Source organism: Triticum urartu, chromosome 2A (genome assembly GCF_056163025.1).
Source record: "Triticum urartu cultivar PI428250 chromosome 2A, HENAU_Tu73, whole genome shotgun sequence".
Lineage (NCBI taxonomy): Eukaryota > Viridiplantae > Streptophyta > Magnoliopsida > Poales > Poaceae > Triticum > Triticum urartu.
In genome coordinates this window covers 347,500,714-347,516,015 of record NC_141874.1, presented here as the reverse complement: position 1 = coordinate 347,516,015, position 15,302 = coordinate 347,500,714, and the positions used below count along the sequence as shown (strand labels likewise).

Sequence of the window (15,302 nt, the reverse complement as noted above, 5' to 3'; positions counted from 1 at the left end):
ACGCTGGTTGCTGCGTCAGGTGCAGTTGGGCCGCGCCCGCGTTTTGTTGGCAGGTGGGGTCGTGTCGTCAGGGGCGTTAACACCTGTTTCCTCGTTGTGGCGGGTCAAAGAACAGTTGCAACAATCATGTCGTTTTTTGCTGCAACGATTCATTCGGTAGAGCCTCACGTGCAGATCCGACGATCCACACTAACCGCATCGGACGGCTAGAGCTCGACGCGCAGATCGCTGCCCTAAATAATTGGATAAAATAAATGCGAGCATATCTGTGAACGGACAACGGCCAGCCGAAAAGATCTGTACGACACTCCGATAGGGAGGCTACTAGCCTCCTAGGCTGGTTGATCGTGTCGTTGTTCGTCCTCGTTGCATGTTGCATCCTTCACTTTACTTTTGCACTCCCACCCCTCCATGCCCTCGAAATTGGCGCCACCTCCCTCCCGTGCTCGCCCCTCGCCTGGGCTCTCGACCCATCCCTGCTCGAACCCTAACCTCAGATGGCGCTTCCCGCGTGAGAGGACGCTGCCGCGGCAGCAGCGTTGAGGGGGGCTTCGTCGTAGTCAGCGCGACAGATGTATAAGCAGGGGGCGGCCGGAGGTGCGGGGCTGGACCGGAAGCGCATCAGCGACGCGCTCGATAAGCACCTGGAGAAGGCGGCCGCGTCGCCCTCCACGTCGAGAGGCTCGGCGGGTGCCCGAGGCAACCACAACCGCGTCGTAGTGCCGTCCTCCATCCCCAAGGGCCGCTGCTCCGAAGGTGACGCGATCTCCCCTCTCCCAACACATGAAGTTCCGTGGTCTGATAATCCGTGGTGTTGCGAGGCGTTCGTGGGGTCTGGAGTTACGTTCCTGGGCTGCGAAGGGCAGCATGCGTTCTACTAGGATAAAATTTGGCTATGGATTGGGGTTCCATCTTCATTTGCCTGCTGACGTGCCATTGCTTTGCGGATTTGAGCGCCTGTGGCAGATATTTTGTTGTTGTTGTTGTTTACGTTGAATGTTAGTGGCAAGTGTGTTGGTGTGCTTTTGGAATGGACCACCGGCATCTGGCTTTTTGGTACCTGTGAAGGTGTTATAGATTTGTTATATATTTTGGAATGTTAGGATAAGCTTCCAAGATGTTTTTTTTAACATGTCGGGTGGGTTTGGGGGGATCCCCACCTGAATATTGATCTCTATTCAATGAAATGGAGCTGGTTTATACGGGAAACCTGTTCAAAAACCTTGATCCAGCTTATGTGGAAAACCGGATCGAAAACCAAACCCGAGTGGCAAGTACATCCTGCCAAGGCAAGAAACAGAAAAACTCAAAAGAATCCAATTACCATTTACAACAGAACGCAAGGGTCAACTACCTAAGCATGTAGGAGGTAGGGTGATGCAGCAGTGGTTGGGTGATGGCCGAGTGGAGCAGACGTCCACCACCGACCGAACCAGGATGGCGAGGGCCAACGCGAGGGTGGCCTTCGCAGCCCTCCAATCGTGTGAGCAGGCGCCAGGTGGCTTGGCATCGGCAGGCACGTTGGGCGATGACAGATCTAGCGACGATGCCGGTGGCACATGCCTCGCCTGCAACAGGGGAGCGCGCAAGCAGGGACTGTCGTGTGGCATGGATCGGAGGGAGGGCTGGCGCACCGGGCGGCGCCGACGTTAGGCAGGGGAGAGGACGTGAGGCGCAGGAGGGAGAAGTGGAGCGTCGTGCGGCAACAGACGCGCCGTGGTTCCATCGCGAGGATGTGATACGGGCGGCTTGGGGGCATGACCCCTAGATCCTGCGACAGGCCGAGTGAGGCAGTCAGCTGTCGTGATGAGAGGCGGAGCCCCAGGACGAGGCAGCCAAGCCATCGGCGGTCCGAGCAGAACAAGCATGGGGGCGCGAGGAGGCAGAAGTCAAGCGTCACACAGGAGCGCAAGGTGGCTGTAGTCGAGCACCGCACGGGGCTGCGATATGGAGGAGAGAACGCGCTGCAGTCTCCGGCGAGGAAGCAGCAGCTCTGCCCGGACCAGAGAAGAAGAGGCGGGCGGAGGTTTGGTTCGGGGGGGGGGGGGGGGGGGGAGGTGGGAGTCTAGCAGCGCGTCCGAAGGATAGTACGGACGAGGGGAGGAAGTGGTGGTGGCGGGGTGGGGGCTCCGGAGTCGCGAGCTCCATCGGACCGTCCTTCCGAGATGCTTTTTGGATGTGTTATTTGCATCTACCACCAAAAAAGTGTTACCTGCAGATTGAGAAGGTTGGTTTGCTGTTGTATACGCATATTGAATTTTCAGTTTTGCTAAGATTCTCTGAAGGTGATCGTGGGTTGTGTAGCTGCGTTTAGTGATGTTGTTACCTCATCATCTCTTTGGGTGTTTTGAGATGTTGGTATATGAGCTCACGGAGCATATGTTTACTCGTTTTATTTTAACTACTATCTGCAATACTTTGATTCTATTTGCAAATACTCCCTCTGTAAACTAATGTAAGACGCTCAAAATGTGCATGCTTTGCGCAATTCTAGATTATCGCAGTGTCAAATCACCTTTTTTTAATGTTAGCAAAGTAACCTACCGAATTTAATCTCTCCCAACAAGAACAAAAATAAAATAGATCCTCAAGTTTGAGACTTGTCTTGTTACATCAGAAGTCTTTTCGACTCTGAGTTGCTTGTGTAGAGCAATGTGTGCCACCACCAAGTCCCAAACTAAATGCCCCATAGGCCATTGGATTAGGGAAACTGGTAGGAGCTAGGACCCTACCAGGTCTAGGGCGTAGGTTGTAGGGGAAGGAGGGTGCTTGGCGTGACAAAGCTCGCGGCCGCCGGCGGCTAGGCGCCGTCGTGCGCGAGGGAGGAGGCGGCGGCGCAAGGAGCAGGAGGCGGCTAGGGTTAGGGTCCGGCTCCTCTGGGAGCCGGGCAATAGATTTATTCTTATTGCTTGATTGTCATAGAGTCTTACAACTAGTATATATAACTACGATGGAAAATAAAATAGATAACTTGCGGGCTAAGCCCCTAACTAAACCTGCCCAGTGGGCCTCCTACGGGCATAAGTCTGCCCGGTCATAACAAAAACCTTATCGTTAGGCTTCATTAGTTTCTATGTTAGATGCTTTTCTCATTTGCTTGTTTTCTGCATGAATCATACAAATTGGGTGCAGAAATACATAAGTTTTCAATCATTATACTTAAATTGCTCCAATAGCCATCTTAGACGGAATGCACCCTCATGGCTCGACTATAAATACTTATCAGTATATCAGTGGCTTAAGGTGTAAAAACATCTGGGAAAATTAAATTTGTTTCTGGAAACAGCCTCTTGCAGAAATATAGGGAAAGGCTGCGTACTATAGACCCAAAGCGGCCGGACCTTTGCCTGGACCCTGCTCAAGCGGGAGCTGCGTGCACCGGGCTGCCCTTTTTTTATACTGCTCTGCTTTGAAGAAGCTATTGCTCTATCTTTAAGTTTGATTCCACTCACAAATTCTTGGGTTAGTATATTGTTTCCTTAGACATATCTTTACTCCTTTATAGTGCACGAGTAGGTTTTGGTATTAGCCGTCAGATATGCTACATCGGACGGTTGGTAAGTGGCAAATCTGTGAGCTGCTGCCTGCTAGTCGCAGATTAAAGTCCATTCAATGGTTCAAGTCGCCTGGATTCGCAGCTACAGTATACCTCATCCAATTGTCCTGCCGTCCAACCTGATGAGGCAATGACAAACGGGGCAACGGGTAGCTACTGTGAACAAGTCACATCAGTATGTTTTAAGCTCTTTTTCTAGACAACTCATGTGGACACCAGATAAGATAGGAAGAATAGAAAGATGAAGATTCACGAGAGAGTTCTAGAAAGATGAGATAATGTGGTCTGGATAAAGATAATGCGGTATAGTTACCAAAACATTGTTTTTGTAATCGTGCTATATTACTTAGTAAGATGCTCCTAATAATCATGGAACTTAAACCAACCCATTGCACTTTTCTCTTACAAAATTCATAAGAATAGTTTTCTCTACGTGCTTTGCACGTACCATGTCCTAGTAATGCTATAGCCTAGAAGTCGAGAGCATAATGCAAAATTGTTGGCTTAATGCTTATATCTGTCTTTGGAACTGTACTTAGAGGTATGATGCAGAGCATATCTACCTGTCTCCTAATTGCTATGGTGTATTCCAGGTCTGTTGAGTTATTCCAGTTCTGCTTTCAGTAGCACTTTATATTGTTAGTTAGCTATAGTTGTTGCTAGCTATGTTTTTATAGTTGCTCCAATGTATATATTTTCTGCATGCATGTTGTATTTGCGTCATCTATGTTAGCTTAGGAGATATGCTGCTGTTTTTCTATTTTTTTCTAGTAGCCTAGTTTGTACAGGTTTTCCCCCCCTTTGCCTGGTTTTTGTTTCTGGTCGGTCCGCCTTTGGTGGGGTCTACTGCTGCGCCGCCTTTGTCATTTTCTTCTAATAAATAATGACCTGCATTTAGGTGTGTGTTTGAGAGAGAATCAGTTTGTAAACAAGTGCATTGATGCTTCCATGCTCTTCACGTTGCAGGGGAGTCTGAATCTGACAGTGAAGCATCAGATGTTAGTGGCTCTGATGGAGAAGACACCTCATGGATTTCATGGTATTGCAACCTAAGAGGGAATGAGTTCTTCTGTGAAGTCGATGATGATTACATTCAAGATGACTTCAATCTTTGTGGGCTTAGCAGTCAAGTTCCATATTATGATTATGCTCTTGATCTCATTTTAGATATCGAGTCTTCTCATGGTAATTGTTCTCAATATTTACTCATTTAAATGAAACCACCCGACGGGTGTATGTTAACAAGAAATGTTAGATGCATTTCTGCACTTGATCTGATGCAAATGTGTTGTCCCTGTACAATTATTTGACTCATTTAACTTCACTAGTTTGGATGCTCAAAGCCTTTATTAGTAGTGATGTTAACACTTACTGGTTGCTTGGGCTCTGTTTCTAAGTACTCCCTCTGTCCCGAATTAGCTGTCTTAGATTTCTCTAGATATGTGTTAGATTTGTATTAGATATGTGTTAGATTTATCTAGACAAATCTAAGACAAGTAATTTGGGACGGAGGTAATACATTTTTGGTGTTACAGATTTTTTTAGTTTCTCAATGCCCTTGGATTTGTTTCTTTACTAGTTAAACGCTGAAGTAAAAGGTGCCATATCAATTGCTGTAAGCATAAATGGAAGGTTTTATCTGCCACACTAAATAACATCAATCCTTTGCATGGGCTTTGGTTGGTTGATTTCGTGCAATATATGGCTCTCACTTGTCCATGGCATGGTATTGTGCATGTTTCCTTTTACATTGCCTACGGCTATTGCTGATGTTCTTGATTATTTGAATATGTAGGTGATATTTTCACAGAAGAACAAAATGAGCTAGTGGAATCAGCTGCTGAGATGTTGTATGGGCTAATTCATGCGCGATACATTCTGACCAGTAAAGGGTTGGCTGCTATGGTAACTGTTATGCTAACCTTGCTTTGCTAGTACTTGCCCATATTTGTTTCCGAAAGGCTGAAATTTGCTCATGTCGGTGAAGTTTAATTTGTAGTAAGTGGTAACTTTTATTCCTTATTTTTGGCAGCTGGAGAAATACAAGAACTATGACTTTGGACGATGTCCACGGGTTTATTGCTGTGGCCAACCATGTCTACCAGTTGGACAATCGGATATTCACCGATCTAGTACAGTGAAGATATACTGTCCTAAGTGCGAAGACATCTACTATCCACGGTCTAAATACCAAGGCAGTATCCTAACCACTCTCTTATTATACTGTCTCAAATTGGTGTGTTTTTCTCCTGGGGAAAAAAGAGTGTCATCTACAAAGAAATATTTACATATCTGCATCACTGGGATATCATAGTTGAAGAAAATTGCTATTTTGTTGTTATATTCTGCTGTTTTCTTGACCATGTCCAGATATTGATGGAGCCTACTTTGGGACAACATTTCCTCACCTGTTTCTGATGACGTACGATCACCTCAAGCCCCAGAAGCCCTCGCAGCGCTATGTTCCTCGCGTATTTGGCTTCAAGCTCCACAACCACAAGCCGTGATGCGGAGGTGAAGGAAAAGATAAGAGGCCCCGGAAGACTACTGTAAGAGTGCAATCGCCAGATCATGCTGCCCACCCATATTGTGTGCCCTGTCTGGTCTATTTAACATTGAAATATTGGTATAAAAGAAGACATGAGACGATGTTGTAACCTAATTCCAGCTCTACTGGCTAGTAAATCTGGACCTCTGTTTCCAAAACCAGCAGCTATCGAGAAATCAAAGTTATGGTCGACAATATCATGCCAGTTATCGTTTAGATATTTCTTCCGCAAATCTGATTGCCATGTTACGCCAACTTGGAAGAAATGGATTATAGAAAATTAAATCAGCTAGGCAACTCTTTGTTTATTTAATTAAAAAACTATTCATTCACTTTATGACTCGACAAAATTTGATGTCATATGAATTGTGGGACCCTCTAGAAGCTCCTTTAAATATAAGCGTAGAGCTGCTTTTTTTTGAAAAACATATAGACTTTATTCAACCGAAATAACAGATACATCGTTTGTGAATCATAGACTCCTCAAACCAATCAATAGTAGAAGAAAATCTAGCCAACTTAGCAAGCTCGTGCGTAACCTTATTAGCTTTTCTATTACAATGTTCAAACCTGTAGGTAGAAAAATCACACATCAAAAAATAGCAATCATCAAAAATTGCCGGCGCTGCTTCTGCTGACCGTCCGTTATTATTCATCGTTTCAATAACATTCAAATTATCAGAATTAATAACAAGGCGATTGCAACCCGCACGTTGTACTAGTGAAAGACCGAATCTGAGAGCCCAAGCTTCCGTTGTTAGAGCATCGACGCAATGATCAATTTTCCAAATACCCCCTGCAACAAAATTCCCTTTGTCGTTCAGTCCCAGCCGTACCTTTAAGAAGATCATGATCAAAAGAAGTATCAACATTAAGTTTTACAAAAACCACTGGGGGACGAATCCAACCCCCTCTTTTTATAGAAGCCCTTGGATTGGAAGCAACAACATAATTAGCCGTAAGAGCTTGTATCCCCATTGAAATCTGTTTTGCATCTTGAATTCTCTTTTTTTGCACTAATTTACGTCTTTCCCACCACAAATACCAAGACGTAATGACAATCGAATATTCTGGGACCCCATAATAGATAAATCTTGGCCAGGCATGTGCAACAAAAAACCGAGGACCGCCTTTCCAGCACGATCAACTTCACAAGCTTGAGCAATGATCTCGTCTAAGCCAAGCCTTCTTCAGACCACTTTTGCCATCTGGCACTGAAACAACATATGCTTTGTGTCTTCTAAACCAGAAGCACAAAAAGGGCATAAAGGTGAAACTTTCATGTGTCTATTAGCAAGCGTAACACGACATGAAAGAGTACCATGCAATGTCCGCCAAATAAAAAATTTCACCTTCACTGGACAAGATAACTTCCAAATCTTACACCAAATTGGATTAAAGTTTATTCGACCCATTCCATTAGTACAACGAAGTTTCCTTCCATGTTAATAATCCCACTCAAAAAAATATGCAGATCGAACAGAAAAAAGCCCACTCTTAGTATGACTCCAGGCAACAAAATTTGGCATATCAAACTGAGGCAGAGGGATAGCAAGGATCCGCTGTGAATCAACGGGCCACAAGGTCTGTCTGATGAGATTCTCATCCCACCTGTTTGAAGAGGAGTCAATGAAATCCAACACTTTTGATAACAAATATTGCTCCTTTGGAGTGATGACTTTTCTGTTAGCACAGTTAGGGATCCAAGCATCTTCCCAAATGTCAATTTTCTGACCATTTTCAACTCGCCAAATATAGCCATGTTTTAAGGTATTAACCCCTGCCATAATACTTTGCCATGTAAAGGATGATCCCTTTTTTAACTTTGCGTTCAATAAATCTCCATCAGGGAAATACTTAGCTCGCAAAATAATGGCACACAACGAATCTAGGTTCTCAAGGAGACGCCAAGCTTGTTTAGCCAACATCGCCAAATTAAAACAACTAGCCGAATGCCCGTGCGTTGCCACGGAACAACAAATTTAGGCAATGCTATATCCGAGTGGAGGCTAGTATGCCTCACGGCTCCACAATACAAATCGTATGCATCACTATAGGATAGCTTACACTCTCTTATAATCTTAGAAGAGCATTTTCTCTCCCTCGTCTATCGCTATCCATAATGAATGAATTAGTGAACTGAATGACAATGATATTGCTTTGTAATATTTTACTAAATCCAGGATTATTTGCCTCTGAAAGGATAGAATTTTGAATAATATTTGAGCAGACACATTATCTCGGAGACAAGATAAAAATCATATGTAAATTCAACATTTAGGATTTTTTTAAGAGATGATAACACATAGTATTAAAAGAGCACCGAATAACGCACCAATTTTAATAAAATGACAGGCATATACTCATCTGTAGTAGTATCGCTTCCATCAGTATGCAACAATTTTAGGCTAATAAAAGAATATGTAAGGTACATAAGTGCTTGTATAGCAAAATAGAACAAACCTTTTTTGTTTGTAGAACATGACAAGTACATCTTTTTATGTTTCAGAAGAAAGCACTGTACCACCAATATTTATCAGAATTTCCTCATGTTTTATATCACAAAAACAAAGTCAACAATGGTAGCACATTAACACACAAATCCCTTGCATCCTAAAGCGAGCACAACGTTTGTCATAGTAGGAGAACATCTCAAAGAGAGTTTACGAAGGATGGTAAAAAATCAAATAAATAATCAAAGATTGCTATATAGGTAGATGACAAATACCAGTGACACAGATGAATACATTGCCCATAAAGAGAAACCCAGGAAGAGGAAATATACCCCACAAAATCAGTAGAGTAGAATGGCCTCACTACGGGCTCAGGTTAACCTATCTGGAAGCTGTGAGGCTGGCATGATCACCACACAGGCTCATGTTTTATGCAATTTTGTATTCTCTTGGTGAACAGTATGTACGACAATGAACTACTTTGAAAAAAATATAATTATGACAGTAATATCTTGAGCACCATAAGTGAAGGCACATGTAATTTGGATTTTTCATGGGCCACAAAATACGACATGGGATTCACGTACAGATAAATGTGTTACCTAAAGAAAATGTTTGACCACAAATGTATATGTCATGTGAATTTAAAGTTACTTACAACTCCAATTAATAGTGTATATGTAATGTCAAATTAAAGTTGCATACAACTGCAATTCATAGTGGTTTTCACCTCAATTTAAATATGTATCTGATTTTTTACGAACAAGACTTAGAGGTTGACCCTGTCTAGCTAAGCTGATGAGGACATCAATACCATTGTTACACCCACAGCCCCTACTGTTACATATACTGGACCAATTACTAGAGCTCGCGCACGCCAATTAAATTACCAGGTATTTTCGTTTCTTGGTAATGATTCTAATGTTCATGAGATTATGATGCTGCCTAAATTGGATACATTTGTTTTGCTTACAAATGAAGGGCCTAGCTTGGAGAAGGATGAACATTGGAGCAAGAACACGCATGGAGTTGATGGCATGCGCAAGGGGATCAAGAACGGAGTTACAAGTGATGATTTCAGGACTTTGAAGCCGCCATAAGGAGTGCATGAAGCCTTGAACGAAATATACAAGATGCCACTTCATAATATTCGTCCATAGGCTATTCTAGGTGCTGCGTCACCTTATTAATGGGCCAGGCCCATGTAATTTCGAAATACTTAAGTATAGGCTATTTTTAGATTCCGTATGTGTGGGGAAACAAGAGTTAGGGTTGGTTTTGGACCCCACCCTCAAGGGCCACGAAATTCCCCCCTCTTCCTCCATATATACAGCCCTTAGGGCGTCATTTAGACTTTGGGTTTTGTTTAGATTAAAAGTTCGCCATAGCTGCAACTTCGCGTACTTCGTTTGTGTCCAACGACCAGACCAAGACGTCACAGAACCCCACCTTGATCAATAAAGCTTTCATCTTATATTCGCAATATCCCGATTGCAATCTCAGTTTCTTGCTTGTTCTTCGTTTGCTCGCAGGAAACAGACCCTCGTGGTCAGGTTGATCGTACTCCGGCGTGGTCAATAACCCTCGGAAGTTGGTTTAGCGATTGCTAAGGCGCGACGTCTCGCACGTTCGTAGTCGGATCGTCAAGGTCGACTCCCACAGAAAACGATAGCCACCATCTCATCGAAACATCGGGACACCTTTGCCTCTATCAAGTGGTATCAGATTTCCAGGTTGCTCGGTGAGATTTTACAGTTTTTCGCAGATTAGATCAAGTCTGTTCTTCATATCTACAGTCCACGAAAAAGCCAGAAAAAAAATTAGGGTTAGTTCATCATATCCGAACCAATTTGAGCCTTTGCATAATCTTTTTAGGGTTTTTGCTTTGTTGAATTTGCGATTGCATCGTCGTGTCAAGTTGCTGGTCTTAGAGTCTAGTCTTTTAGAGTTTCGAGTTCTGGTCATAAGTTGTCACGCCGCCGCCGCACCATCATCATCGCCCATCTACCACTTTTTGCTTACCCGCCACCGCTCTGAATCCATATCCATATACCATCACCAATCCGTATCCATATACCACCACTAATCTCTATCCATATACCACCACCGCTACCATATACCACCACCGCTGCCATATACCACAACCATATATCTACCACCAATCCGAGTTCTTCTCATATTAGGTTTGTTCTTGAGATCAATCTAAATTCTAATTCGTGTTTCCTTGCCTGCGTAGGTCTCGAAAAAAAAAAGAGTCTGGAGACCCCCGGGCAGTTTTTAGGCCAAAATTTTCACGGGCAAATTTTTTCCCCTATCCTATTTTTAGGCTTTTCTGAGTCTTTTGAGCCACGTGCCATCATAGTGATTTTTTGTCGCACTTTTTCGTCGTCGCTGCCCTGATTTCCGAAAAAAAAGTGAAAAAAAAATTTCGTGCCCATCCTATCAGTTTGACGAGGGAAGAGTTTTGAGACACTCGCCATTATAGTGATTTTTCGCAAAAAAAAGAGGAGCGCAAAAAAAAGGAGCGCAAAAAAAAAGAGCGAAAAAAGAGTTCCATAGTGTGCTTTTCCCTTATTTACGTGCAGCGCCGTGATTTTGTTAGTGTTCTAGGCTCGCGTCTCTAGCACGGTCTAGCCTAGGACCAGCACAGTACCGTCGTTGAGCGTTTATTCAACTTTGCATCTCTGAATTGATTATTGCTGACCCTTTTTGCTACCATACTATAAGCCTTCCCAGCTCCACATACATCTACGTCGTGCGTTTGACTCTCCCTGGCAATCGCTCTATCCAAGCTTTTGAGAGTTTTGACTACAACGGTTGCCGATCACCGCCTGCTGCTGGGTAAGAACTGGTAAGAATTTGAGATTTGCTTGAAGGATTTGTGACACCCGCCACCACCACCACTTGTTAGTAGTCTGTAGGATCATATTCTTGTGTGTTTCTATTGTTGCTAACCATGCCAGGTCACAAGTCGACGAGACTGACTGGGAGAACTTGACGAACAAGGAGCTTCATGATAAGTTTCAGCAAATGATGAGTGGACAGGTGCAAGATGTGATAAACAGATTTGAAGAGGCCATGGAGAAGATAGATGGCATGGAGAAGACGTTTGAAACAAAGCTCGATAACAAGTTTGCTGAATTGCTTTCGCGTTTTCCACCACCACCGGCTGCTCCTGCCGCACCTTTGCAACAACAACAACAACATCGACTACCTCCACGTCGGGAAACAGCCCTCCGCCGAGCAAGCCGTGTCCCTCTTCAGTCGGGCCAAACTGTTGGTGCTGCTGTTGATACTTCTGTGGCTCCTACTGCTGATGTGGAGGAGGATGATTATGTGGGAGATTATGAGGATGAGGTTGATCAAAATCAGAACTACGTGCCACCACCAGCACAGCAACCACCAGGTCGTCCACATGCAAATAATGGCAATGGTAGGGCTCACCCTCAGGTACGAGATCATGACCATCTCCCTAAACTAAAATTGAATATTCCACCATTTGAGGGTAGATATGTTCCTGATATATATCTTACTTGGGAGTTAGAAACTGAACAACGATTTACATGTTTACAATATCCTGAGGAGAGACGTGTTCCTGCTGCTGTTTGTGCTTTCACTAGTTTTGCATGTGTTTGGTGGTCTGAGCATTGTAGATTATATCCTATTCCGGCTACTTGGGCTGCTTTGAAAACTGCTATGCGTACTCGTTGGGTTCCACCATATTATCAACGTGAATTACTTCAAAAATTGCAGCGCTTAAGACAGGGAAAAAATTCTGTAGAAGAATATTATCAGGAATTACAAACTGGCATGATTAGATGTGGTATTGTTGAGGAGAATGAAGCTATGCTTGCACGTTTTATGGGTGGATTGAATAGAGAGATTCAGACGATTCTAGAGTATAAGGAGTATACTAATATCACTCGTTTATTCCATCTTGCTTGTAAAGCTGAACGTGAAGTGCAGGATCGACAGGCATTGGCACGGACTAACTTTTCTGCAGGTCGACCTTCATCATGGAAACCACGTGCATCCTCTACTTCCACACGTTTTGCTACACCGGTGCCTCCGTCGGCTGCCACCTCCAACCGTGATACAATAAAGCAGGCACAATCACCACTATCTGCCAAGAGCACACCTTCTGGGCCTGCAAAGAGCTCTTCTTCATCCATGGCATCAACAGGGCAAACACATGATATTATTTGTCGACGTTGCAAGGGTGGAGGTCATTATGCGAGAGAATGCCCATCTAAGCGTGTGATGATTGTTACTGAGGATGGTGGGTATGAGTCCGCTAGTGACTATGATGAGGAGACTTTGGCTCTTATTACACATGAAGAACACGATGGAGACGATTCTGATCATGAGACGCAATACATGGCTCCTGAAGATGCTGACAGGTATGAATGTTTAGTTGCTCAACGTGTTTTGAGTGTGCAGGTTACACAAGCTGAGCAAAATCAGAGGCATAATTTGTTCCATACAAAGGGAGTTGTGAAGGAACGTTCTGTTCGCGTGATCATAGATGGAGGGAGCTGCAATAACTTGGCTAGCAAGGAGATGGTGGAGAAGCTATCTCTCACCACAAGACCACATCCACATCCTTACTACATCCAATGGTTCAACAACAGCGGCAAGGTTAAGGTAACACGTACTGTTCGTGTGCATTTTAGTATCTCTACATATGCTGATTATGTTGATTGTGATGTGGTACCTATGCAAGCATGTTCCTTATTACTTGGTAGACCATGGAAATTTGATAAAAATTCTGTACACCATGGTAGAAACAATCAGTATGCTCTTGTTCATAACGATAAAAATATTACTTTGCTTCCTATGACTCCTGATTCCATTTTGAAAGATGATATTAATAGAGCTAATAAAGCAAAACAGGAGACAAATAAGAGTGAAAATCAGATTGTGGCAAAAGAATTTGAGCACCAAATGAAGCCTAATAATAAACCATCTACTGTTGTTTCTGAAATTAAATTGAAAAGTGCATGTTTACTTGCCACCAAATCTGATATTGATGAGCTAGATTTTAGCAAATCTGTTTGCTATGCTTTTGTGTGCAAAGAGGCATTATTTTCATTCGAGGACGTGCCTTCCTCTTTGCCCCCTGCTGTCACTAACATTTTGCAGGAGTTCGCTGACGTCTTTCCACAAGACGTGCCACCGGGATTACCACCTATTCGAGGGATTGAGCATCAATTTGACTTAATTCCCGGTGCTTCGCTACCCAACCGTGCACCATACCGTACCAATCCAGAGGAGACGAAGGAGATTATGCGTCAAGTACAAGAACTGCTCGACAAAGGTTATATACGCGAATCCCTTAGTCCTTGTGCTGTTCCTATCATTTTAGTGCCGAAAAAGGATGGTACGTCGCGTATGTGCGTTGATTGTAGAGGCATTAATAATATTACTATTCATTATCGTCATGCTATTCCTAGGTTATATGATATGCTTGATGAATTGAGTGGCTCTACAATATTCTCCAAAGTTGATTTGCGTAGTGGATACCATCAAATTCGTATGAAATTGGAAGATGAATGGAAAATAGCATTTAAAACTAAGTTTGGATTATATGAGTGGTTAGTCATGCCTTTTGGGTTAACTAATGCACCTAGTACTTTCATGAGGTTAATGAACGGAGTTTTACGTGCTTTCATTGGATGATTTGTGGTAGTTTACTTTGATGACATATTGATTTATAGCAAATCTTTGGAGGAACATTTGGAACATTTACGTGTTGTTTTTATTGCTCTACGTGATGCACGTTTGTTTGGAAACCTTGGAAAGTGCACCTTTTGCACCGACCGAGTATCTTTTCTTGGCTATGTTGTTACTCCACAGGGAATTGAAGTTGATAAAGCCAAGATTGAAGCTATTGAGAGTTGGCCGCAGCCCAAAACGGTCACACAAGTGAGGAGTTTCCTTGGCCTCGCTGGTTTCTATAGGCGTTTTGTGAGAGATTTCAGCACCATTGCTGCACCTCTCAACGAGCTTACAAAGAAGGATGTGCCTTTTGTTTGGGGTACCGCACAGGAAGAAGCTTTCACGGTATTGAAAGATAAGTTGACACATCCTCCTTTACTCCAACTTCCTGATTTTGATAAGACTTTTGAGCTTGAATGTGATGCTAGTGGAATTGAATCAGGAGGTGTGTTATTACAAGATGGAAAACCTACTTTTCTGAAAAATTGAGTGGGCCTAGTCTGAACTATTCTACTTATGATAAAGAATTATATGCTCTTGTTCGGACCTTAGAAACATGGCAACATTATTTATGGCCCAAGGAATTTGTTATACATTCTGATCATGAATCTTTGAAACACATTAAAAGTCAAGCAAAACTGAACCGTAGACATGCTAAATGGGTTGAATTCATTGAGACTTTCCCTTATGTCATTAAACACAAGAAGGGTAAAGAAAATGTTATTGCTGATGCCTTGTCTCGTCGTTATACTATGCTTTCACAACTTGACTTTAAAATATTTGGTTTGGAGACCATCAAAGATCAATATGTTCATGATGCTGAATTTAAAGATGTATTGCAGAATTGTAAGGAAGGGAGAACTTGGAACAAGTTCATTCTTAACGATGGATTTGTGTTTCGTGCTAACAAGCTATGCATTCCAGCTAGCTCCGTTCGTCTTTTGTTGTTGCAGGAGGCGCATGGAGGAGGATTAATGGGACACTTTGGCGTCAAGAAGATGGAGGATATACTTGCTACACATTTCTT

General features: G+C 43.2%; 1 protein-coding gene across 2 annotated transcripts; it reads left to right on the top strand.

Annotated features, from left to right (window-relative positions):
• The first annotated feature begins 381 nt into the window (after positions 1–381).
• On the top strand, positions 382–6,299 carry LOC125537292 (putative casein kinase II subunit beta-4). 2 transcript variants are annotated; one of them, XM_048700587.2, is made up of 5 exons: positions 382–756; positions 4,523–4,741; positions 5,352–5,461; positions 5,589–5,751; positions 5,927–6,299. In XM_048700587.2, the coding sequence occupies exons 1-5, from the start codon at positions 573–575 to the stop codon at positions 6,061–6,063; spliced, it is 813 nt and encodes a 270-aa protein (XP_048556544.1). In that variant the 5' UTR covers positions 382–572; the 3' UTR covers positions 6,064–6,299. The 2 variants fall into 2 exon arrangements, with proteins under 2 accessions (XP_048556544.1, XP_048556543.1); XM_048700586.2 differs by having other exon boundaries at positions 5,589–5,754.
• Positions 6,300–15,302: the final 9,003 nt, after the last annotated feature.

Bases quoted from the DNA above. Each gene is read 5' to 3' on its own strand.
- LOC125537292 (XM_048700586.2), top strand. From the start codon at position 573: ATGTATAAGCAGGGGGCGGCCGGAGGTGCGGGGCTGGACCGGAAGCGC. The intron at 5,462-5,588 runs GTAACTGTTATG...TATTTTTGGCAG, and splicing joins GTAAAGGGTTGGCTGCTATG to CTGGAGAAATACAAGAACTA. The intron at 5,755-5,926 runs GTATCCTAACCA...GACCATGTCCAG, and splicing joins ACGGTCTAAATACCAAGGCA to ATATTGATGGAGCCTACTTT.